Source organism: Bos indicus x Bos taurus, chromosome 7, assembly GCF_003369695.1.
Source record: "Bos indicus x Bos taurus breed Angus x Brahman F1 hybrid chromosome 7, Bos_hybrid_MaternalHap_v2.0, whole genome shotgun sequence".
In the NCBI taxonomy this organism is placed as follows: domain Eukaryota; kingdom Metazoa; phylum Chordata; class Mammalia; order Artiodactyla; family Bovidae; genus Bos; species Bos indicus x Bos taurus.
This window is the reverse complement of record NC_040082.1, coordinates 105,866,580-105,891,343: the sequence shown is the minus strand read 5'-3', so window position 1 is coordinate 105,891,343 and position 24,764 is coordinate 105,866,580. Positions and strand designations below refer to the sequence as shown.

Here is a 24,764-nt window from a genome sequence, read left to right as displayed (position 1 = left end):
GAGGCAGCCTGGGAAGGGGGGGTGGGGGATGCGGAGAACGGGCGGGGGCGCGGCGCTGCGGCACCGTTGGGATACCCGCAGGGCGAGGCAGGTGGATCGTGGCCCCTGCTGTCTGTCCCACGTCGGGATCCCATGACACCTCACTAGTATCCACAGACGAGGGGATCTCAGTCATTGCTAGGGGCCAAAAGGAAACAAATAGGGTGATAGAGTGGAGGAGAGATCTACTCGCCTGGGGATCAGGGAAGGCCTCCCAGAGTAGGCGTTATTTCGAGCTGGCGACTCGAGGAGGCCGCCGAGGAACAGCGAGGTCCGGACGAGCTTGTTGGAAAAGGAAATAGGAGGGCGGTGGGGCTGGCTGGAACCCAGCCAGAGTGTGGGGATGGAGGGTCATGAGGGTCGCAGAACTGAGTTAGAGAAGCTTCATCTTTCTGAAGCTTCATCTCTTTTGATACCCAAATCAGAGAGCCGGTAATTTATGCGCAGTTTGGCTTCTGTAGGAAGCTCTCCAAGTCCCTCCAGGGTTCCCCTAGCCTCGCCTCTCTCTGGCCCAGCCCTGATCCGCAGACCTGGGGGTCTGGCCCCTGCTCTCCCAGACTGGGAGTCCTTCGACCTGGGTCTGAGTAGGAGGGGGCACAGACGGGGCGATGGGGTCCTGCTAAAATTTCTAATTCTTGTGGGAAAACATGGGACAAACAGGAATACTTATGGCTTTCATAACTGACGCACTTCAAGCTGACAAAGGGTAGCCCCGTGAATCTTGACCTAACTTGATCTTCGCCGGGCATGGGGGTGAGGACGCCCGTCTAAGTTCGAGAACCTGCAAAAGCGGCACCCTCGCCCTCGCTGGTGTGCCGGGCGCGCAGGTGCCTGCCGCCCGCGCATCCTCCGTCCACTCTCCGCCCCAGCAGACTCGGCGGCAGCCACCCGGGGTCGGCGGGTCAGAGGGCGCCGCAGATTCCGGCCGAGGAGGAGGGGCCGGGGTGGGGGGGCTAGCGCACCCTCCCTCCCCCGGCCGGCCGCCGCGCTTTCATCTCCTCCGCCTCAGCCAGCCCCCACGTGGCTTAATCAGGCGCGGCTGTGCCTGGCGGACCCTGAACATCTGGATCCCCGGGCGGCCCCTCCCCCGCCCCGCCCCTCCCGGGCTAGGCCGCCGCGACCCTGCGGCGAGGGCCTCCAGCCTGCGGTTTGTGCGAGAGCCAGGGAACCCCGCGTTTAGCCCACCGCGCTCCAGGCCCGCGCTTTGGGGAACAGCCAACGGTTCTGACCAATACTGTCCTCCGTTTCACAGGTGGCAAACTTAGTCCCCAGGACCCCTCTGCAGAGCCAGGATTCAAGCCCACACATGTCAATTCCAGAGCCCCGCTCGCTGAAGCCTTCCACAATTACTGTTATTCATTCATTCCAAACAAAACACTTCCGCAGTATTTTCTTGCAACAACCCTATAAAGAAGAACTGGTAGCGTTATCCAATTTACAAATGAGGAAGCTGAGGATCAGATGGTCAAAGGGGGTCGGCCCAGGTGACAAGCGAAAGAAGCAAAGAGAGGTGGGCAGACCCCCGCCAAGACTGGGAGGTGGGGCGTCAGGGTAATCCGGCTTCAGAGGCGTCTCTTACGGCTCAACGGAAAGGGAGGACACCCGCGGCGTGTGTAAAGTAGAAGGGAAACTGAGGCTGGAGGAGTTGGGACGCTGGCCTAGGTCACGGCAGAGGAGTAAGAAGGTTTAATTGCCTCCTACTCACCCCCTTTTCCGCTGCAAAAGGCCGCCTGGGGCGGGAGCGGAAGGAGGACTTGACCCCGGCCCCCAGGTGAGCCCCCGCGCCCCTCCTGCCTTTCCCGGGGGAGCTGGTCCAGGTGAGGGGCGGGCGGGCCGGCGGGCGGCCGGGGTCGGGTTTCAGGAAATCCGCCGACATTCCTTCGGGGCTTAAGAGGGAAAGTTGACTCGGCGCCGCCCCTCGCCCCCCCCTCCACTTCCTACCCCCCGGGGCGGCCCGGCCGGGGCGGCTAGCGGGGAGTCGCTGCGGCCGGCCTGGGCGTGAATCAGAGGCGGGCCAGGCGTCCGAGAATCGGCGGCCGAGGTCAGGGCGGGCATCGGACAAGCACCCTTTGTCCCTTGCCGCCCTCGCCACGACCCCGCTGACCCCCACCCCCAAGCCGGGTACAGCCTGGGGAGTTAGCAGGGCACCATGGCGCCGGCGACTTGCTGACAGTGGGTGGGGGGAGGGGAAGAAGCACAGCTGTCACCCCCCGACATAGCTGGCGCCGCCTGGACCCGAGACATCGGAGGTTTTCCAGGGTGCAGAGGGCAGGGAACCCAGACCTCCCAGGCAGGGTGAACACCGGTCCTGATTTGGACATAGGCAGCTCTGCACTCCTGAGATCTCACTTCCAATGCCTATGGGGTCTGGGTTTATAAATTACATACTGCACAAAGCTTGGGACCCCGGAATCCAAGCTCCTCCAGCTGAACCTCCAGGGTGGAAATGATAAAGCCCCACCTTCTCCTGCATACAGGTCTGGAACTTGGGTTCTGCTGCTCTAAGCCCACATCCAGGCTAAACCCTCACTGTCCCTGCTCCCTGGGAACACTGGCCTGGAACACAAGGCAGTTAATCCCATACTGAGGGGCCCTGACCATGTGGGTCTCAGCATGGGAAAGGCAGCTCTATGCCCTCCTCACTCCCTAGGGGACTCTGAAGGTGCTGTTACCACTGCCCATCCCCAGGGGCCCCTCAGTGCCCTGGAATTCGGCAGGGAGCTGGGCTGGAGGGTCTCCCCCAAGGTAATTCTTAAGTGCAAAGACTAAGGAGGAGCCCCTCCCCCTGGGGGCCCTCCCTTCATCCGCCACCTCAGTACATTCCCAGCCACCTTCGAGGACTTGGGTCAATATTTGCCAGAAGTTCCACCAGAGCTGGTTCCCCTTCCTGCACAGAGAGGCAGCGGGACTGATGAGGAAGGGGTTAAGCTGCCTGGAGAACCAAGGGCAGGGAAGGATGCACCTAGAGGTCAAATCACTTTCCTTAGAAAGTCAAAGGTATGAGGTTAAGGTCACCCTGAGGGCAGAGGGCATGCTCCAGGGAGGGAGTGAGCCAACAGTGCATACCCTTCTACAGGTTAAGGACCAGAGAGGGGTGGCTACCAGGTTGGGTCACAGAGCAAATCTGGGGCCTGGCTGGGACCCAAGACAGCATGATTCACTGGGACTGAGTTTTCTTGCTACTCCAAGGGACTGAGAATTCTCCATCCTTTCTCTTTCTTTCTTTCTCCTTCTTCTTCTTCTTCTTCTTTTTTTTGTAATATACTCTCACCTCCACTTCCATCCTTTCATTTCTGCTAATGTTCACTGAGCTCTTCTCCCGTGGACCTCCCTGGGTGCAGGCTCTCCGGATGCCCACAATGTAAAGAAAATGTCTCAAAAGAAGATGATGTTTGAAGAATTGTGTTACAAAGATAATTTTAAAAGAGGAAGGGGACAGAGAGTACCTGGAAAGGTTGGGGGGCCCCCTCTGAGAAAACTTGACCTGTGACCTGATGGAAAAGAAGGTGCTAACTGGAGGAAGAATTGGGGGGGAACTGCATCCCCGCAGAGGGGAACAGCAAACGTACAAGCCTCGGGGCTGGAGCAGCGTGAGGGAGAGGAAGAGGAGAGAGGAGAGAAGGAGTGGGGAGAGGGTGGCAGGACAGAGAAGACCTGCTTTGCTTCTTTTAAAAGCTCCTTCTTCCCAATGTACAAACAAGGGCAGGAGGGTTTACCCGGGAATCCTAGGAGGCTGGGCAGCAAGCATACCAGATGGAGATGGTGGGGCCTGGACCCGGATGGGGTGGAGAAAAGAGGTCCGAACCTCAGAATGGGGATGCGTTTTGGAATCAGAGCCAACAGGATTTGCTGATGGATTGGACGTGGGAGATGAGCAAAGGAGAGAGTTGTCACGCGCACCTCCAGGTCTCTGGCCTGAGTACCTGAGTGGATGGGGGAGCTTTTTCCCGAGACTGGGAATGACTGGGGTGGGGGTGGGGAGGAGCAGAGATGGGGTGGGGGAATATTGAGATTTTTTTCTCCAGAAGCCTGAAGCCCTCCAGGTGGAAGTCAAACGTTGCTGAACCAAGGCTGTGGGGGAGGCTTGGGATATATCCTGAAAACACAATTCCAGCCAAGAACAGCCACCTTCACTTAATTCTCTGGCAGGTGGGACTGTGGCCCCATTTTTCAGAGGTGGCACACTGAGACTCCAAAAGAATGTGCCCCAGTGCCAGGCACTGTCCTAAGTGTTTAGACCGTGGAGCCTTCTGCTACCTGACAGATTCCCACAGAAAGGCGTAGGCTGGCTAGGAGTCCCCCATGGTGCGCAGGAGGAAACTGAGGCAGAGGGGCCTGATTTTCCCCAGGAAATGATAGTGCACCATGCCAGGGCTCAACTCTCTCCTTCACAAACTCATCCAGCCCAGATTGGGCTTGCGGGGTGGGGGGCACACCCGGGAGTCCGGCCTTCAATCCTCTTTTTTGATAGTCTGAGGTCTGAGTTGGGGACCTCAGACTACTTACTTAGCAGGGGTGGTGGAGGGGCAGCCTTAGCCAAACGAGGCGGGAACTCCTGAGCCCTCCTCAAACACTTTTACCCCCTTGGCTAGTTAGGGACCTGGAGGGAGGGTCCAGGTCTCTAAGGGAGCCCCTGAAGGGGGAGATAGAGCCCTTCTTCTCTGAGGGCACATGGCTGTGGGCGGGGCTGCGACTCCAACGATTGGGCAGGAGGCAGCCCCGGAACTCTCATTTCAAGCTCCCCCCTCCACTGGGGCCTTGGAGTCCAGGAGCCCTTTTATCGTGGGCGCCCGAATCGGGTGAGGACCGAGAGAAGGAGGGTGAAGCAGCGGGAGGGGTCCCGAAAGCCAAGCAGTGGCCAAAAATAATAACACGGAGAAGGATCCCTGCGCAAAATAAAGGAAGACAAACTATGCGTCGCTCGGGGCAGCCGGCGTTACCTGGAGTCGGCGGGCGGCGGCCGCCCCAGCGATTACTCACTGCGTGGCGCACCCCACCCGCGGGCCGCTGAGCGGATTTTTCCGTGGGGGGGGGGTGTTAGCGAGTCGGGGGAGGGCCTGCTTACCGCTCTCCTCCTGGGGGATCCCTCCTGCCCGCACACGGGACCCGCGCAGGCCCCCGTCTCCTTTCCCACGGGGCCCATTTCTCCCCTCTTGCCCACGCGAGAACTCCCTTCTGAGGCCCCCGGGCGCCCCCACAGAATCCCGGCTCGGACCCGCCCGAGGGGGACAGCTGAGCCTGGGCGAGGTCCGGGGACTCCAAGCCTTGCAGTTTTTGCTCCGTCTTCCCTCCAGCAAAGCCTGGGGCCGAGGCTGCGCGCGCGGAGCACCAGAAGAGGCGGGATGAAATGGGAGGGGGAGCGCTGGGCCAAAACCTGTGGGACCCGCGCGCCGAGGGCGTGGGGCGGGACGGAGGGCGACTCTTAGGCCCTCGGGGAGGAAAGGGGCTGGAGATGCGAGCAGGCGGGGCTCAGGGACCGCTCAGTAGGGGGGGGGGGGGGGGCGGGGCCAGAGCTGGGGTGGGGGCCGAGACGGAGGATGGGGGGGGAGGAGCGGACCAGGGCTAGGGGCTGCAGGCGACGCTGAAGGGACACACGGCTGAGGGCTGGGTGCGAGGAAGTGGGCGGGGGGTATGGAAACGCGATTGGGGGCCGCCAGGTCCCAGACTGGGGGTAGGGAGCCTGGAGCTGGCAGGGTCGGAAAGGGAGGTCCCAGGTCGGTAAGGGTAGAGTTGGGGGTTTGGGGCCGCGGGAAAAACGGCGCGTGCGGTGCGCGGCGGGGCGGAGGCCGGACGGGTGGGGCTCGCGGTGCCCTCCGGCGGGCGGGCGGGCGGGCGGCGGGGAGGCCGGTGCGGGGCCCGCCGCCCCCCCGGGGCCGGGCCGGGGGCGGGGCCGGGCGGGGCCAGCGGCGTATTAGCGCCTTGTCAATTCGGCTGCTCAGACTTGCTCTGGCCTCCGCGCCCGCGCCCAGCGACGTGCGGGCTGCTTGGCCCGCGCCCTCCTGCGCCCGGCCTGCGCCCCGCGCCCCTCGCCGCCTCCCGCCGCGCGCCCCCGGCAGCGCCGGCCCCATGCCCGCCGGCCGCCCGGGCCCCGCCGCCCAATCCGCGCGGCGGCCGCCGCCGCCGCTGCCCCTGCTGCTGCTCTGCGTCCTCGGGGCGCCGCGAGCGGGATCAGGAGCCGGTGAGTACACGGCGCCGTGCTCCCTCCTTCCCGCCTGGGCCGAGAGCGTGCGCCCCGGGGGCAACCGCGGGGGGGAGGGGGCGCGGGCGCCACCTGGATGGCCCGGGAACAAAGAAAGGCGCCCCCGGAGCGGCCCTCGGGGCGCCCTCACCTGTGGGGCGCACGGCGCCGAAGTTCCCTGGCCCGAGGGTCCGGCTTCCGCTACCGAGGCCTTCTTACCTGGGCTGCCCTGTGGAGGACGCCCGACTCGGCCCCAGGGGGTCGAGGAGCCGCGGCCTGGGACCCTCTGCACGGCGGGACGCGGGGGGCGCACGCGACAGCGTCTGCTGACTTGGAGTCGCGGAGACTGCGGGTCACCGCACCCGGGCGGGGGCGCACGCAGTAGGCGCGCTGGGTGCCGGCCCTGAGCGGGGCCCCCCCGGGTGGAGGGATGAGCCCCGTGAGGAAGGCGGGGCGGGAGGGGGCCGCTCTGGCCGCCTGGCGCGCGGCCCGGGGTCCCCGGGGACGCGCCTCTCCGCGGGCCGGCGCCGCGGCCCTCCCCCGGCGGGACCCCGCGCGCGGGGCTCTACGGAGTCCCCGCCACCGGCGGCGTTTAGAACAGTTCCCGGCCACGCTGCGCCGGACTAGGAGACTCCAGCGAGAGAAATCTTTGTGAGAGAGTGGGTGAGAGGGAGAGGGAGCGGGAGCCAGCGAGTCCGGGCACCGTGGGCCCAGCCTGGGTGTGTGTGTGGGGGGCAGTCACCGGGAGCCCCCAACCCCTGCAGGCCGAGAGACCCCCACCCTGTTGGGAGCTCCTGGCCTCCGGCACTCTCCGGTCCCCCACCCGATGCACACCCTGGCCAGGACACCGTCTCCACATCCCGACCCACTCTGGGACACACCCAGAGACACACAAAGACTCACACTGGCTTGTGGCCCATCACCCTCGCCCTCGGATGCGTGCACACTGCATCCCAGATGCACATTCTCACACCATCGGGGCGCGCACACACACATTCCATCCCTGACACACACACATTCATGGTCACACACTCTTTCCAAGGGGGAGGCGACACAGGGCACACACGAAGGCACAGCCTGCCCTGGATGTTCACGGTCACCCCGAGGGCCCCATGCAGGCTCGCAAGTCGACCAGGAGGAGCACGTCCCTCTCCCCTGGTGGACCTACACTGCACAGAGCTGTTGGCAGGCTCCCTGCGGTGCTCCTCCAGAAGGCTCAGGGTCCCGTGCCCTGGGGGCACTTGCTGAAAGCCTAGCATGCCCAAGGCTCCTGGACAGGTGAGGGGCTGCCCCAAGGCCCTCCTCGGATTCCTGACAGCTCTGCCAGGCAGTGGGCAGCACTCGTGAATGCCACCTTTAGTGGCAGGCTTTGTTTTCCATCCAGCAGAGCAACAAGCAAAGGTGGTGGTGGGATTGTTGTGCGTGTGTTTTTTCCTTTAAGGGGGAAGAAATTAAATAAAAGATTCTCACACCTCAGCAATATGTTTCTACTTACGGTGTGTCTTAGCACCTGACCAGCAGGCGAGCAGGTCGTAAAGTGTCTGCAGGTACCAGCAGGACAGGAGATGGGGACCCCAGGATGGAGGCCACCCTCCTGCCTTGCTTGCAGAGAATCTCACACTTTTCGCTTTTAAAACACATGGTGTTCCTTTTTAATAACGGCAGTGGCTCCAGATTGGGAAGGGGGAGAGGAAAAAACTTTTAAAGGCCCCAGCTCTGCGGGAAAGGGCGGGGAGGCAGGGAGCATGGGATGGGGGTGGGGGTGGGGTGGGGTGGGGGTGCTGTCCAAAAGCCTAGCCCAGGGATCTGCTTGGGGAGCCTTCTAGGAAGCCCCCAAACTAGGCCAGGCACCACCCCCCCAACCTCAGTGGACTGTCCCCAGCTGCTTTGCCGGGGCTGGAATGTATGCATCCCAGTTCTGCTGAATGCCTTGGCGCTTTGTTCGTGGAGGACTGGAGAGAGTGCACCAGCCAGCCAGGACCCCAGAGCCGGGAGGGGCCCTGATCCCAACAGCTCCTCTGCACTTCAGTGTGTTGGGCCCTCTCGACATCATGAGCTCATCGCATTCATGTCCCCAGCAGGTAGAATGGATTTTCCTCCCATTTTACGGAGGAGGAAACAGAACAGGAGAAAGCAAGCCAATTGCCCAGGTGCTCCAGCTGAGATGGGCACCCACATCCTCAGGAGGAGAAGGCCTCCCTGTGACCTTTCCTGCTGGAGCTTGGGTTGGGGGACCGGCCTGTCCAAGCCCGCCTGGCCTTGCCCTCTCGCCCCGTCCCCCGCCCAGCCCCGGGAGGGCAGCTGCAGCTGCTGGCAGGCAGGCCACACCAGCCCAGGCCAGGCGGGTGGGGCAGAGGGGCATTGCCCCCGCCTCCAGCCAGGACCCCCCAGAGCGCCCCCTTTCTGCCCTGGCTGTGGTGGTGGGTGGGGGACGGGAGGGGCGGGACCCACCCCTGAGGGTTGAGGATGGGCCTGGGGTCTGGGCAGGCCTGGCCGTGCCTCCCACCCTGCTGGGGGGGCCCAGGCAGGAAGCGGTGGGTGGGCCGGGGCAGAGACGCTGGCACGCCCGAGTTCATGCCTAAGGAATTCCGAATTAGCGGGCGGCTGGCTGCCTGGGACCTCCGGGGCGGCCCCCTGGCCCCCCGCCCCCGGCCGCCCCCGCCTCCTCAGCTCTGGCCCGCTCAGCCGGCTCCTTCGCACGGACGCTGAGACCTCCAGCGAGCCCTGGGCCAAGCCCCAAATGCAACTGCGATCCCAGGCTCTAGCAAGACATGGCCCTCCAAGCCAAGTTTGCCCGGGAAAGTCATCAGGGCCGGCCTCGGAACTGCGTCCACCCCATCTCACCCATGTGGGGCAGTGGGGAGCCAGCACAGGGCAGCTGCTGGGGGCCAGCACAGGGCAGCCGCTGGAATGTAGGAGGCCTACAAGGGGACTGGGATTGCCCTGTCCTTGGCTGCCAGGGAAGCTGGTCTGCCCCCCGCCCCTCTGTCCCCTCTGAAGTCCCCTGTTACAGCTGCCTGGTGATCCTTTTAAAACACAAATCCCTCCCCTGCTCAACTCTGGAAGAACTCCTCTCTGAAGGTCTGGCCCCTGCTGACCTCATTTCCTACCACCTGTACCCTGGGATCTTTGCACTTGCTGCTCCACTGTCTGAACACCCTCTTCTATATATTGTCATGGCTACTTCTTTCATTTCATGCACTTCCCTGGTGGCTCAGACAGTAAAGAATCTGCCTGCAATGCAGGAGACCCGGGTTTGATCCCTGGGTCAGGAAGATCCCCTGGAGAAGGGGATGGCAGCCCACTCCAATGTTCTTTCCTGGAGAATCCCATGGACAGAGGAGCCTGGCGGGCTGCAGTCCATGGGGTCACAAAGAGTCAGACATGACTGAGCGACTAACACTTCCATTTTATTCACATCTCAGGTCAAATGCCACCTCCCCAGACAGGCCTCTTGGGTCAATTAGCTGCCACCATTGATTCGTGCTTTATTTTCTCCCTTGTTTGTTCTTTTAGATACTAGTGCTTTTTCCTGCTGCTCCCTGGGCTTCCCTGGTGGCTCAGAGGTTAAAGCGTCTGCCTGGACTGTGGGAGACCCGGGTTTGATCCCTGGGTCGGGAAGATCCCCTGGAGAAGGAAATGGCAACCCACTCCAGTACTCTTGCCTGAAGAATCCCATGGAGGGAGGAACCTGGTGGGCTACAGTCCACGGGGTCGCAAAGAGTCGGACACAACTGAGCGACTTCACATTCCTTGGACTCAAGTCCCACAAGAGCATGAATGTTGAGTGTCTTGGTGACCATTGTGCCCTCAGATCCTGACGCATTGTAGGTGCTCCTTGAATTAGTGAGTGAACAAATGAATCCTTACAACCACTCTTGGTGGAGAGAGAGCTTCTCAAAGACTCAGAGACGTAAAGAAACTGGGTCAACTTCCAGAGTGAGCTGAGGGCATTCGAAACCAGGTCAGCCTGGCTTAAAAGTCCCACAGAGTTGTCCTTAAAATTTTCACTCTTCTCAAACAACCCCATGTGGTGAATACCATGATGCCCATTTCCCAGATGGGGAGACTGAGGCTTAGAACGACATCTAGGACTTGAACTGGGTACCCTACTCCCTGTTCTGTGCCTTGATTTCCTCCTGGATAAAGACAGTTTCCTTTTAGATTCTAATCTTCAGAAGGAGAAGCCATGGGCTGCCCCAGTGGCAGTCGGGAAGAAAGGCATCAACCATGGCCTCCCCGAGGTTCCTGTGCTCAGAACCCAGTTCACACACAACCCAGTTTAGGAAGTCACTCACTTCCCATCTGATCTTTCCAATGGCCCTGAGGACTGTGAGCTTTCTTGTTCCCATTTTGCAGATTAGGAAAACTGAGTTGAGGGGGAGGATGATGACAATGGCCAGATCTTTGGGATGAGGGTTGGGAGCATAGAGCTTGCCACAGCCACCTTCAGTTCTGGTGGCGGTGCAGAGCAGAACTTTAGAGACATGGATACAGGTTTAGTGTGCCTGTCTTCTATTTGGTGACCATAGGCAAGGGCCTTGATCTCTCAGAGCCTTGTTTTTTTCCATCCATAAAATCAGCAGGATTCTAGTAGGGCACCTCTTTTTGGAAGTGCTTTCCTCCCCCTAGAGACATCTACTATGTGTGAGGTTCTGAGAGATATCAAAGAAGGAACACACAAATCTGTTATTTCTAATTGCCAAAAAATAAAATGAAGTTTAAAAGAAAAAAAAGAAAAAGCAGAGTGCAGTGGTTGTCAGAAGTGTGTGCAAAGTAGGAGTTCCTTGGATCTGAATGAGGTTTGTCACCGATCAGAAAAAGCCCTGAGCAAGTCAATAAGGAACTGGCTTGGAAGGACTGAATTGTGGAATCAGACAGTCCTGGGGCTGAATCTCAGCTTTGCCACCAACCTTAGGTTGGTCATTTGACCTGACTGAGCCTCAGTTTCCTTCTCTGTAAAATGGGCGGCAATCATAAACAGCTCCTTTGCAGGACTGCCATGAGCCTTGGAGGTCCTAGGCTGGTGGAAGGCCCAGGGCAGCTCCATCCCAGCCCTGACAGGTGTTCCTCTCTGACCCCAGACACGGCTGTGATCAGTCCCCAGGACCCCACGCTCCTCATCGGCTCCTCCCTGCAGGCCACGTGCTCGGTGCATGGGGACACCCCAGGGGCCACCGCCGAGGGCCTCTACTGGACCCTCAACGGACGCCGCCTGCCCCCTGAGCTCTCCCGAATGCTCAACGCCTCTACTATGGCCCTCGCCCTGGCCAACCTCAATGGATCCAGGCAGCAGTCAGGGGACAACCTTGTGTGCCACGCCCGCGATGGCAGCATCCTGGCCGGCTCCTGCCTCTATGTTGGCCGTAAGTGGACACCCAGGGGCAGATCTTGGGGGTAGCATCTCCCTCTGGAGAGGGGTGTGAATCATGGGCCCTCTAGTCTTGGCCTGAACAGTGGGTATACTGGCACAAGTTGAGGGGCATGGGCCCCCCGGGTGGGCATGAGATCCTGGAGGTGCCCATACACCATTCTCAAGAGAGCTATGCAGGTGGCACTGCCTACGTCCACTCTGTCCATCCTCCTTCTGCTCCAAGGGTGGGGGGCCCCCGTTGGCAGCCAACAAGTCCCCCTTCCACCTGTCCGTGGCCAGCCCAGACCTCAGCCCCCATACCCGCTCCCCCAGTGCCCCCAGAGAAACCCTTCAACATCAGCTGCTGGTCCAGGAACATGAAGGACCTGACATGCCGCTGGACGCCGGGGGCCCACGGGGAAACCTTCCTCCACACCAACTACTCCCTCAAGTACAAGCTGAGGTTGGTGGTGGCCCTTGGGTGACATGTCCCAGCCCAGCTCTGTGGCCTGGGCCACCCTCTCTGAGCTCTGGGGTCCTGTCTGCACTTCTGGGCTGGGCTGGGGAAGCCTGGGGGCCCCTCACGTGTCCTCCTCCCTGCCTGTCCCTGCAGGTGGTACGGGCAGGACAACACGTGTGAGGAGTACCACACGGTGGGACCTCATTCCTGCCACATCCCCAAGGACCTGGCTCTCTTCACGCCCTATGAGATCTGGGTGGAGGCCACAAACAGGCTGGGCTCAGCCCGCTCTGACGTGCTGACGCTGGACATTCTGGATGTGGGTGAGCCCCACCCCCTACAGAGGCCAGCGTGGCCCACCTGCAACCCTCACCTCCAGGCCTCCCCCACCGCCTGCAAAGGCCCAGCCACGGCTGCAGCTCAGCTGAGGTCTCAGGGACCAGGCTGGTTGGGGATGGGAGGAGCGAGGCATCCACCCACTGGTCCCCAGCCCCCTGCAGCAACCAGGATACCCCTACTCTGCGGAGAACACCTGGCCTGGCTGCCTCCCCCATCAGCAGCCCAGGTGTGCGGGGAGAGGGCCCAGGGGAGCTGGGAGGGGGCGCCCAGGTCGGGAGGCGCCCCAGGAAGCCGCAGCCTGGAGCTGAGAGGGGGTGCAGGCAGGAGGCAGGAAGTGGATGATCCGCGAGCAGAATTGGGCCTAATCTAATTAGGGTGTTTCTCAGCCCCGAGCAGGCCTGTGCCTTAACTCTTTCAGCCCCTCACCAAGGCCTCAGGGGAAGAGGCCAGCCCTCCTGCGGCCCAAAGGACTCCCTGAAGGATCCCTGGAAGGCTTGCAGCAAGTCCCTCCTCTTGCTTCCCACTTTATTTCCTCAAATCCTGAAGGGGCTGTGGGCATGTCCCAGTTGTCCCTTGCACCTTGCTGAAATCGGAAGGAGCAGGAGGTAGGCAGTGGAGGGGTGTGTCAAGGGGAGCTTCCCAGGGCTCTGGCAGCCTAAGGGCCCCCTGCACTCCTGGGCATAATAATAATAATATCATCATCCAGGCAGGGTCTGCTTTTTACATAGTTCCCTGAAGATAGGATTATGTTTCTCCTGTCACAGATAATTGTGGTGATAACAGCTAACATTAATTGAGTGCTTCTGGGTGCTGAGTGTTACCCGAATATTATCTAATATAATCCACCCGTCCCAAGTCGGGGGAGGGAGAATGGAAGCAGGTGCCATCTAAGCCGCGTGCTCTGGTACTTGGACCCAGAGGGTGCCAGCCAGGTCCAAAGAGATCCTGGTGACGAAGGCCTGCCCTGCCCCCTAGTGACCACCGACCCCCCGCCGGACGTGCACGTGAGCCGCGTCGGGGGCCTGGAGGACCAGCTGAGCGTGCGCTGGGTTTCACCGCCTGCTCTCAAGGACTTCCTCTTCCAAGCCAAGTACCAGATCCGCTACCGAGTGGAGGACAGCGTGGACTGGAAGGTGCCTGCCCCGCCCCTCCCCGGCCGGCTCCTCCCTCCTCCCATCCCTTGCCGCGCTGCCCCCGCCTCTGACCCTGCGCTGGCCGCCCAGGTGGTGGACGATGTGAGCAACCAGACCTCCTGCCGCCTGGCAGGCCTGAAGCCGGGCACCGTCTACTTCGTGCAAGTGCGCTGCAACCCCTTCGGCATCTACGGCTCCAAGAAGGCCGGGATCTGGAGCGAATGGAGCCACCCCACTGCTGCCTCCACCCCCCGAAGTGGTGAGCACCCCAGCGGGGCTGGGTGAGCCTGAGACCAGCTCCAAAACGGCCGGAGCCTCTGTTTCCTTATTTCCTTTGGGAGAGTCCAGGTCTCAAACTCTTGGTCCTGCGGTTGGGGGGAGGGGGGCAATTGTGGCCCTTGAATCTATTTTCTTAGCCTGTCATTTGGGGGCGGGGGGAAGTTTGAACCACTTGCAGACTTTTAAAAACAGTCACAATACTCTAGATTCCCTAGAAAAAGTTGTCTGTAAGAGGACAGAGTTACTCCACAGCCCTCCTCGGCAGAGGCTGCCCTCAAGTCATGGCCCTTGCTCTTTTGGTTGCGTCATCCCCACTTGGCCCCTTGCACCCACATGGACCCCTTCCCTAGCGCCTAGGGGCAAGTGAACTTGAGACCCTTGCTTCTCTAAGACCGTGGGCTGCCAACTCTCCCTACAACAGGCTTTGGTTTCCCCTTCAGATCAAGGTAGGGGGATGAGATGATCAGACGCCTGGGTCTGATTCCCTTTGCCATCTTCTCTCCTCTGTGAAATGGTATGAAATTTTGCTTGGTACTTCTGGCCTCAGCTTTCCCATCTGGAAAGTGGGGATCACAGTCATGCCTGCCTCAGGCTATTATGAGGGCTAGATGAGAGAGAACCCACGGAAAGTGCCCTCATGGTGGGTGCCACCCAAGTGTTTGCAAGTAATAGTTACTGAGGCTCCTATCGCCTGCTCCTGCCATGGTTTCACCCAAGGGAGGCCCCCTTTTCTCAGACGAGGACCCCAAGCCCCCAAGAGGTGCACCCAGCCCCCCAAAGTTACACAAGGATCTGAACACAGTTCCCTCGAAGTCCAGGCTCACGCTCTTGGAATGATGGGGAAACCAAGGCCCAGAGAGGGTCCCAGAGTCAGGGAGTGGCAGAGCAAGGCTCCAACTAGTTCCCCAGCCCCCATCCGGGGCCCCTCCAGGTTCAGGGGTGGGCGGGAACTAGCACAGCCAGGAGGGGCTTGAGCCTTGGCCCCTGCTCGTGCCCAGCACCTGCGATTCTTGCACGGGAGCCAGCAGGCGGCTGCGTCCGCTGGGGAGGCTGGGGGAGGCCAGGGGAGGCCGCCAGGGGCAGTGGGGGCCGGGGCTGTGCCAGGGCCTGTCAGCGGGTCCCCGGCATTATTTATGACGTGAGGCCGATGTCCTTATCCGCCGGCCCGCTCAGGCTGCTCAGGCCTGGCTGCGGCTGGCGGCTGGATGGACAGGCCGGCCTCCCACCTGGCCTTCCTGGCCCACTCCCCATCCATCCGGCTGTACTCTCAGGCCTGTCCTGGGGACTGTCCCTCCCCTCAGAGTCACTTCGAATTGTCTACCTCCTTTCATCTGTCGCTCACTCTCTTTCCCTGTGTCTGTCTTTCTGCCTTTTTTGGTTTCTGCGTCCCTACATCCCCAGTGTCTCTGTCCCTTCCTGTTCTGGCTCCCTCTCCATCTCTCCACCCTCTGCACCTCCTTGGCTGCCCCCCGTGGCTTTCGCTCCCCCTGTATCTGTTTCTCTTTGCCTCCATCTCTTAACGTCTGCCTTGGTCTCTCCAGCTTTCTCATCAGCGTCTCTCTCTCCTTTCCCCTGCCTCCTGCTCCGGCTTATCCCTCTGGCCCTGGCCCTTCTCCTCACTCCCCCGCTTTCACATACACCTGGCTCAGGGTGCCTGGAGATGTGGAGGAGGAACCCCTTCCTCCCCCTGCCCCCTGTCTCCTCGGGGGCGCAGCTGGGCTGCAGTGCTGGGCCGGGCCGTGGGGCGGACCGGGTCGCGCTGAAACAGGGACGGGCGCGGGGGGCGGGGTCCCCGAGGAGAACGCGGTCCTGCCGCGCGAGGGAACCTCCCTCTCCTGCCCGCGCGCGCCCTCTGCTGGCCGCGCCCTGACGCTGCCGCTCCGACCCCATTAGAGCGCCCGGGCCCGGGCGGCGGGGCTTGCGAGCCGCGGGGCGGCGAGCCGAGCTCGGGGCCGGTGCGGCGCGAGCTCAAGCAGTTTCTGGGCTGGCTCAAGAAGCACGCTTACTGCTCGAACCTCAGCTTCCGCCTCTATGACCAGTGGCGAGCCTGGATGCAAAAGTCACATAAGACCCGCAACCAGGTAGGAAAATGGGACCCCTGGGAGAGGGGTGGAGGGGTGGGGCCGGGTGGGGGTAAAGGGGATGGGAGGTAGGCCCACAGCCCTCAGACACTGCCTCCTTCCTTCCAAGCACAGGACGAGGGGATCCTGTCCTCGGGCAGACGGGGCGCGGCGAGAGGTAAGGGGGACCCCAGGTGGGTGGGCAGGCCAGGAGTCAAGAGCCCTCCTGGTGACCACAGGCCGTGGGCCCTCCATCCTCAGCCTTAGAGTTGCTGAGGTACAAGTCTTTCCTCCAGCATTTATTTATCAGCATTTACCTAACACCTACTGTGTGCCTGACCCTGTGGCCTTTAGCCAAGTAAGAACACCCGGAACCCTTCAAAGTGTCCAGAGGGAATATCATTCTCAGGAATGAATGCACATAGCCACCTGCGGAGCATGTATGAGCACCTACTGCATACTGGCCCTGTGCCACGTGTGTTCTCTGCAGGACAACCCATGGGATGGATAGATATTACTCCTCAGATAGGAAAACCAGGGCCCAGAGAGGGGCAGCAGCCTACCGAGGGCAGCTGGCTGAAAGTGGTGGGCCCAGGACCTGGGCCTCATTTGCTCTGTGGTCCTGGCCCCTCCCAGGCTTCTTGCTAAGCCTGGCTTTCCCTCTGCCTGCAGGTCCTGCCAGATAAGCTCTAGAGGCTGGGGCTGCCCTCCCTGCTGCATGGAGATCCAGGGGCCACCCCAGACTGGGGGCCATCTCTGTACCCTCCCCTCAGGGTGCGCTAGCCCTGTCAGCAGCAGCGGGGGCGAGTACTCCGAGCTCTGAGGGCCACAACAGCTCTGGCCTCCATGTGAGGTGCACCCCAGTGGGGGGTGTGTGTGTGTGAAGGGGGGCTTTGCTTCCCAGAATGCTTGCAAGAGCTGAGTGTGAAGAAGGGTTATTACTCCCCCTACCCAGAACCCCCTCCAAGGAATCTTTTTAAATAAACATAACTATTTAGGTGCCCTGATTGTGAAGGTGAGTTCGGGGCTAGAGTGGCCTAGGGTGGGGGGCTGTGGGGCTTAGGGAAGGCACGTGGAATCCTGATGACCCTTTGGGATGGGAATCTTCACCTCCCAGAATTTCCAGCTCTCTCCATGATCTGAAATATCTGGTTCTAAACTCCTTGGAGAGTGGGCTTCAAAACACCAGAGTTTCTAGAGTTATGCAATAGGGGTTGGTGGGAGGGATTCTTGCACCCAGCATCCCTGACTTTGTGGGACCCCACCCCAGCACCCCAGCACACAAGAGATAGTGGAGCAGATGCAGACAGAAGATTCTTTAGGTTCTTTATTATGAGAGGTGAAGTGAACTCAAGGAGGGTCAGTGGTCCGTTGGGGTGTGACCCCAGCCAGCTGGGTGGTCAGGGCAGGGCGCCATATGCCCCATTTTCCATCTCTCTTGTCCCTGCGGAGCCACCATCACTCGGCAGATTCCGCATCAAACCTGAGGTCCTGGAGAACCTCACTGATTGCTTCCATGGTTTTAATTACCCTACAAGAGTGGATGGGAACTATAAATAAAACCCAGATGGGGTGAATTAGCCGCCGCAGTGCAGCTCCAAGGGGGCTGTGGCAAGCCCCAGGCCCTCCTGCCTCCCGCCAAACCTCCAAGCAGCACTAGCAGTGGGAGGATCATTTAGGTGCCTGGGAGAAGGGGTGGTCCTGTGGGTCAGAGTGGCAGGAGGAAAGGTCATCTTGGTGAGTGTGGGCCATCAGGAAGGTGTGCAGGGCGACTGTGGCAGATGTCTAGTGGGTGTGCACATGTGTGTGTCTGAGAGGCGAAAGGCGGGAATGTGCAGGTGTGTGCCTGGTAGGGCCTGGGCAACCATGTCCAAGCTCCGAGTGGAGCCATGTGAGCAGGATCGACGGGTGTGAGGTATGCAGCTGTGTCCTGAAAATACACAGCGAGTCTGGTGTGAAACGGCAGGGCATATGCACCGGGGGAAGGTGGGTAGTGCATCTAAGGTCACCAGGTGAAGGTTCTGGTATGCACAGCCAAAGGCTTGTGTGCAGGTCCAGAGGGTTGGGGTCTGACCTTGCCAGCCCTGGGGCATGCCTGTTTGGGGCTGGGTGCCCAAGGATGCCTACGCAAATCTAGCACGGTCAGCCCACAGGGAGGCAGCACTCACTTCATCTTCAGCTGGTGCATCTGCAGGCTGTCCTCCTGCCCAGTCAGCTCTGGTGTCCCCATCAGCTGCAGCAGGGCCACCTGGTTGGGGGAATGGGCAGCGAGGAGGACGTCACGGTTGGCAGAGGCCGTGCCCTGACCTCCCACATAGGAGGGTGGGGGAAACACTGAAGCCCCCAGAAAGGCAGCACAAGGGGGAGGAGGGCAAAGCAGGCAGGAGTCTCAAGGGCAGCGGTACTTTTAACGCTGGAGGAATCTAGGATTAGGTTTAGAGGGGCTCCTGACCAGGGGGGCCGAGTGGGCGGGCCCTAGAGTCAGCGCAGTGTGGGTGTGGCCTCATGTAGGCGGGGAAGGGGAATGGGGTAAAATCTCGGCCAGGGATTGGGGGACAGGAGTGGTGCAGTTGGAGGTATAAGTAGGCGGAATCTTAGTCTCAGAGACCAGCCAGGGCGTTATAATCCCAATTTGGAAGTAGGCCAAAAACCTAGACTTGGGTTGGGTCTCTAAAAGAGGGTGGCCTGGGAATCCCAGCGGCGAGTGTGGTGTGGGCGTGGCTTCACGTGGCCTTGTATCTCGATCAGGATTGGCTGTGAAGGCAAAGTAGGCCGGGTCACAGGCCCACAATTTAGGCTGGGATCTAGGGTTATTAAGAAGGGGACTTGACCTGGAGTTTCACTGCACCCAATCTGAGGGTTGAGTAACAGATCTGGGGCACTGGGACAAGCCAGAGAGGGGAGGAGCGCGCTGTAGAGGTGGGGTCTGGGATGGAGCGGGCGTGTCCTGGATAAAAGTGGGGGCAGAAAGGAGGGGGCTAAGCCTGAGACTCTCAAGTGAAATCTTAATGGACGACTTAGCTGGGACATGTAGAGGGGACTGCTGGGGCGCCAGGGGCGGGGTTTGCAGGGACGGAATGTGGCCCCTCCCCCAAGGGGTGCACCGTGGGCCAAGCCCCGGGAGACACAAGCCGTAGAGTGGGCGCGGGGGAAACGGCCGGGGGGCGGGGCCTCACTGTGGTCAGGCGCGTCTCCTCCAGCTGCTGCAGGCTGCGCACGTGGCTCGCGAGCAGCGGCTGCGCTCGGGGTCCGGCTAGCTCGGCCTCCACCGCCAGCACCTCTCTCGAGGCGGCGGCGAAGACCTGGGTCACCTCGTGGACCGTGCTCCGGTAGCGCGGGAAGTCGTAGGGCGGGCCGCTGCTCAGGTACTGGCGGTGGCCTCTGCGGCAGGTGAGGGTCCTGAGGCTACGGCCCCGGCTCTCAGGCCCTGCACCCGCATCGACCGCCTGAAAGCCGCCCAAGAAGTGTCCCTCGATCCCAGAGTGTGGAGGCTAACCCGAGACGAGCGCACCCCAGCGCATAAGGAAGGGAGCGATCTGGTCTCCTCGCAAACCCCGCTCCACCTCCGACACTGAGGCGCACGGGGACCCAGTTCCTCCCTCAAGACTCGCCCATCCCCAGAGTGGGCTGAGGGCCGAACATTGGGACCCCTCCCCTCCCATACGCCCACACTCACTCCTCCAGCCGGCGGAAGGCCTGCGCGCGCTCAGCTTGCAGCTGGTGGATGCGCTGCACCAGCTCCCGGATCGGGGCATCTTTCTACGGAGCGGGGAGCATGGCTAGGGCATGAAGCTGGTGCCCCCGGGCCTGCACCGCCCGCCCCACTCATGTTCCCGCTCGGGCTCGAGCTCACCCAGGGCCACACCAGCTCCTCGCGCTCTGGGACTCCAGTGGCGGCCGTATCACCCGGCACCGCAGGGACAGTGGACTCTGATGCGGCCTCCGCTGTGATCATGACTGCGCAGCTCTGGCCCCGCCCGGGATCAGGTTGCTCCGATGCGCCTGGCGCCCCCTGCAGGCCGGGAGGCCTCGGAACGTAGCCTGTGGTGAACAGCCAACCTGGAAGAAACCCCGGGGAACAATGGGAAGCGAATACTGGAGGGCTTCTCAGGTCTGACACCCTCTACCCACCCCACCCCGTGTTTATTCCTGTCCAGCGCTTGCCTTCTTAAAGTTTTTGATCTTGAATATAAGGTTCTATATACAGCAAGGTTTTGTTTCTATACAACTGTCAACACCCAACTTCACTTCCTCACATTCCATTCCCACACAAAGAAATCTGGGAAGTGATATTCGTCATCAGAGGCCACAAGGCTGTGACAAGAGTGGGATCTGAACGCAGGTTCTGACATTGGAAAGCTCAAGTCGCTGGAACCCAGCCTACAGCAGATTCACTAGCAGGTCCTATGTGAACTGGTTGGAAAAAGAAAGTGAAAGTGACTCAGTCCAGTCTCTTTGTGGCCCCATGGGACTCTCCATGGAATTCTCCATGAATACAGTCCATGGAATTCTCCAGGCCAGAATACTGGAGTGGGTACCCTTTCTGTTCTCCATGGGATGTTCCCAACCCAGGTCTCCAGCACTGCAGGTGGATTCTTTACCAGCTGAGCCACAAGGAAAGCCCAAGAATACTGGAATGAGTAGCCCACTCCTTTTCCAGGGGATCTTCCCGACCCAAATCCAACCAGGGTCTCCTGCATTGCAGGTGGATTCTTTACCAACTGAGGTATCAGGGAAGCCCTGATTGGAAGTAAGCTGAAAAAAAAGCCCCTGAGATGGGAGTCCAGGGCAGGGCAGGGAGATGGTGGTGGTAGTGTTTCACATGAAGAAAAGGCCTGAGAGCTGGATACACACAGCCTAATTTGAACTTCAGAACCTCCCTCCTCTAGGAGTAGACCAGGTAGACCAGGAAAATGGCAGCCTGGCCACAGGGAGGAAGGGGCAGCTAATAAGAAACTCAACTACCTGAGACATGAAGTGACAGCCTTTAACTGGCACTCCAGGTCTCAGCTATTCTCAGGCATCACTCTAGGCCTGAGTTGTCACCTACATCAAGCCCCAGTCATCCCAAGACAAATAAAAACACAGCCTTGCCAGGGCACTGCAACCCTCACCCAACACACATCAGTCCTGGGTAGAGCCAGGAGGGCTAGTGGTCAGGCAAAATGGAGAGAAGGTGTTATTACACTAGGGGGTATGCTCCAGCCTATCCACCCATCCACCCACACCCAAACACCTCCAGGGCCCAGACATAAGGGCTGTTAAATGTGCCTGACCAGGTCCCACCGGTCACTTGGTGAAGGTCTTTATTCTCTATTTCAGATGATAAAACCCAAACGGGTGGGCTCACTAGGTTATGTGGCAGAGGGCCAGGTCTGAGACTTCCTTGTGCTGTGGTTCTGACAACTTCAGATGTGAAGGGCAGGGACCATGGTCCAATTTACAGATAAGACAACTGGAACTCAGGACCCAGGACCCCCAAGGGCTATGAAGAGCTGAGTGACACGAAGTCCCATAGGTGTCCACATCTCAGTCACCTCCCCCCCCCCCCTCACTGGACAGACCAGCCACAGGGACACCAATTACTGCTCCAGTCAACGAAAGGGAAACTTTATTGAGGCCCAGGACCACGGGGCTTGGGCAGGAGGCCGCCCTGCGGGCAAAGGAGAAGCAGGTGGAAGAGCTTTATTTGACCTTCTTCTTGGGGCGCAGGTTGTTGGTGTGGCCACACTTCTTCTTGCGGCAGTTGACAGCACGGGGGTGCAGGCGGGCGTAACACCTGTGCAAGGACACCAGGGAGGGTGAGGGCGCATCCGGCCCATGCCCAGGGCGGCCCCCGCCCCCATGCGTGAGCACATACTTGCGGCAGATCATCTTGTCGCAGTTGTATTTCTGAGCGAGCTGGCGGAGGGAAGGCTCGATGATGCCGCCTCGCAGACGAAGCACCAAGTGCAGGGTGGACTCTACAGGAAATGAAGGGCAGAGACACTGTCGGAGCCTAGCCTCACCACCTCAGTCCCACGGGTGGAGGGCGGCCTCCAGGGCCCTCCAGACCACAGCTTATCAAGTATGATGGGGCTACATCAGAACCCCTTGGGTATGTGCACATGGACATGCCACCCCACAGAACCTGCACCTTGTCATGTCACCAGTCCTCACGAAATCGGAGACTAATATAAATATACACCAACAGTGGTATCCACCTCGGTTTCCCCACAGGCAAGGCAATTTCTAAGAGATGCAAGGATAACCTTTTATTTTGCTAGGGAAAAAGTGGTGATTTCCTTTACAATACTTGTAACATTAATACACACACACAGGCCTTAAAAGAAAAGTGACTAAGAACATGAGAAACCATGGGCATTCGGAAAACACTGATGGAGACCCTTTTCAGCGATGAAAAGAGCACTTTACAGAGCAACACTCCCTAGCGCCATCTGATCCCCACCTTAAAGACCACCCTCCTCTACAGCTCCCTCCTAGTGACAGACTGTCAGCATTGCATCCTGGGTCCTAGGCCTCGCTGAGGCCCTGCTAGCCACCGCACCCCGTACCTTTCTGGATATTGTAATCTGACAGAGTGCGGCCATCCTCCAGCTGTTTGCCCGCGAAGATCAGCCGCTGCTGGTCAGGTGGGATGCCTAAGGAGAGAGGACCTCCATTACAGAGGCTCTTGCAAGCACACTGCTGGCAGCTCCCGCCGTGCCCCGCCCACCGCCACCACAAGGCTGTGCCAGGATTACCCCAATCTGTCAAAAGGGAAACTGAGGTGGGGAGGGCAAGCTGCCTTCCCAAGATGACACTGGGGAACACTGGCATGGCTGAGATCTGTTGAAGCCCAGCACCCATTGCACACAGGATAGCAGAAACCCAGGGCTGAGGTTCCTACTGGGCGCAGCACTCAGACTCAGCCCAACTCACCCTCCTTGTCTTGGATTTTGGCTTTGACATTCTCAATGGTGTCACTGGGCTCGACCTCAAGGGTGATGGTCTTGCCCGTCAGGGTCTTCACAAAGATCTGCATCTCTGCGCCTGCTGGGGAGACAGGGTTAGCATGGATGGGGGGGAGTGGTGATCGCTAAAGGTCTGAGCAGCCCCAGCTCACAGGCTGACCAGGTTTAGTCCAAGCCAGCCCCATGCATGCTTCGACCTCAACTGCAGGCCCACCTCACTGCCTGGTTCCTTCTGCCCATCTGAGCCTGCACCTTCAACTTTAGGGCACCACCCTGCCAAGCATATTTTCTCCAAGCGTGGTCTGAAGGTCCCACCCTTCCTCTCCTCACCAGCCCCTGCTCTTCCTGCAGCCTGGGTGGGAATCTCATCTTAGTAGCATCCCAACACACACACCTTCCTCCCTACAATCCCTTTTCCTCTCCAATACCAAGCTCAGACACCCAAAACTCCGGCTTCCTTCTGGGTTACACCCGAATGCTCAGACCACACTTCCTGCGTTTTATCCAATCCATAAATAACAACTGCTAACCACGTGCCTGGTACGTGTTTACAGAGGTATCGTTTTCATTTTCCAAGTTAAGAAAACAGTTGCTACTACCAGACTCTCTTTACAGACTTAGAAAAAGGCGACAGAAACCCAGCTGAGGGGCTTCATATTTTCGAAGGGACTGGCACGGTTTCCGCCACGAGAAAAATTTAGTTAATACCCCTCCGCATTAAATTAGATCATACCCGAAGGACACACGCTCTCCCCAAGGCCTCCTCAGATAGCTGGGGCCGGCAGAGCGGGCAAGCTCCCCTTCCAAATGCCGATTTCCCTCGCGGGGCCCAGTTCGGGACCGGAACCCGGCCCAACGTGCCTTGCTAAACCACCCCGCAGAACCTGGCCCGCCTACACGGACTTCAGGCCGCCGCCTCCGTCCCCTGGGCCCCCATAGTCCCCCGCACCCTACAAACCAATCCGGCCCAGCGCCAACCCGCAAGGCCTCCACCACCAACCTGCTCGGCCGCCTGGTTGAAGAGAAAGAGGGCGGCGGAACCGGAAACCGCCGATTCGCCGCCGAAAGCGCCTGCGCACCGAGCACGCTGCGTGCTTGCGTCACAATCCGCGCCGCGCGTCGTGCCCCGCCCCGCCCCCATGGTGGGTGCTGGCGAACGAAGTCGCGGCGCCTGAGTGGGACCTTGGCCCGCTAGCTTCCGGCTGTGAGCCCCACCCATCGGGTCACGTAGTAAGACGACCGCACCTTTCCAGGTGTTACTGCCCTGTCTCCAAACCTCCTGGAAGACGGCCCGCACACAGCGGGTGCTCCGGAGATATTTAAACAGATTAGGAGAGACCTTTGTGCTGAAGGAAAGGAATTAAGCCGCAGGTCCAAAGACGCAGGGGTCGAGGCGGGAGGCGGCGCGGGGGCTAGACCCCTGGAGCCACTGGAGGCTCTCTGGCTGCTGTGCATAAGTGGGTATCAGGGCGGGTGCGTACAGGAGCACCGAGGGCAGGTGGGGTTGGTGCATTCCCTCAAGGAAATGAGGTGGGACCCAAGGTCTTGTTTCTGGGACGGAAGAAGTTAAAAAGTGCTGAGCGCTGGGAACAAGTGAGGACGAAGTTACCCGTGGATTTGGCAGCGTGCTGTGCTGAATCGCTTCAGTCGTGTCTGATTCTGTCCCTGTAGACTGTAGCCTGCCAGACCCCTGTCCATGGGATTTTCCAGGCAAGAATACTGGAGTGGATTGCCATGCTCTCCTCCAAGGAATCTTCCTGACCCAGGAATCGAACCCACGTCTGCACTGTAGGGGGCTTCTTTACAGTGGAGCCTTGCTCAGGGTACCTTCTTCATTGACCACTTCCCGGCGCCCCCTATGGACCAGGCAAATGTAGACACTCTGAGGTCTGGGAAGAGACCTTTAATAACTTAATGGAAAGTGCTTCAAAGATGAGGGGACTCTGTGACAGTGTCTGATGGGGAATGCG

The 24,764-nt window shown here is 60.0% G+C and overlaps 3 protein-coding genes across 4 annotated transcripts; 1 reads left to right on the top strand and 2 right to left on the bottom strand.

The window, feature by feature from the left end:
• Nucleotides 1-6,105: 6,105 nt before the first annotated feature.
• CRLF1 (cytokine receptor like factor 1) lies at nucleotides 6,106-16,844 on the top strand. The gene is made up of 9 exons (XM_027548317.1): nucleotides 6,106-6,217; nucleotides 11,302-11,583; nucleotides 11,904-12,033; nucleotides 12,184-12,353; nucleotides 13,345-13,502; nucleotides 13,593-13,761; nucleotides 15,675-15,862; nucleotides 15,977-16,019; nucleotides 16,514-16,844. The coding sequence occupies exons 1-9, from the start codon at nucleotides 6,106-6,108 to the stop codon at nucleotides 16,525-16,527; spliced, it is 1,266 nt and encodes a 421-aa protein (XP_027404118.1). The 3' UTR covers nucleotides 16,528-16,844.
• Nucleotides 16,845-17,146: 302 nt separating this feature from the next.
• On the bottom strand, nucleotides 17,147-19,914 carry REX1BD (required for excision 1-B domain containing). 2 transcript variants are annotated; one of them, XM_027548319.1, is made up of 5 exons: nucleotides 19,695-19,914; nucleotides 19,518-19,600; nucleotides 19,018-19,222; nucleotides 18,010-18,089; nucleotides 17,147-17,391 (listed from the first exon to the last, which is right to left on the bottom strand). In XM_027548319.1, the coding sequence occupies exons 1-5, from the start codon at nucleotides 19,794-19,796 to the stop codon at nucleotides 17,373-17,375; spliced, it is 489 nt and encodes a 162-aa protein (XP_027404120.1). In that variant the 5' UTR covers nucleotides 19,797-19,914; the 3' UTR covers nucleotides 17,147-17,372. The 2 variants fall into 2 exon arrangements, with proteins under 2 accessions (XP_027404120.1, XP_027404119.1); XM_027548318.1 differs by having other exon boundaries at nucleotides 17,147-17,372; nucleotides 19,695-19,882.
• Nucleotides 19,915-21,423: 1,509 nt separating this feature from the next.
• On the bottom strand, nucleotides 21,424-23,896 carry UBA52 (ubiquitin A-52 residue ribosomal protein fusion product 1). The gene is made up of 5 exons (XM_027548316.1): nucleotides 23,795-23,896; nucleotides 22,763-22,876; nucleotides 22,396-22,482; nucleotides 21,702-21,804; nucleotides 21,424-21,620 (listed from the first exon to the last, which is right to left on the bottom strand). Exons 2-5 carry the CDS (start codon nucleotides 22,863-22,865, stop codon nucleotides 21,527-21,529), a joined length of 387 nt encoding a protein of 128 aa, XP_027404117.1. The 5' UTR covers nucleotides 22,866-22,876; nucleotides 23,795-23,896; the 3' UTR covers nucleotides 21,424-21,526.
• Nucleotides 23,897-24,764: the final 868 nt, after the last annotated feature.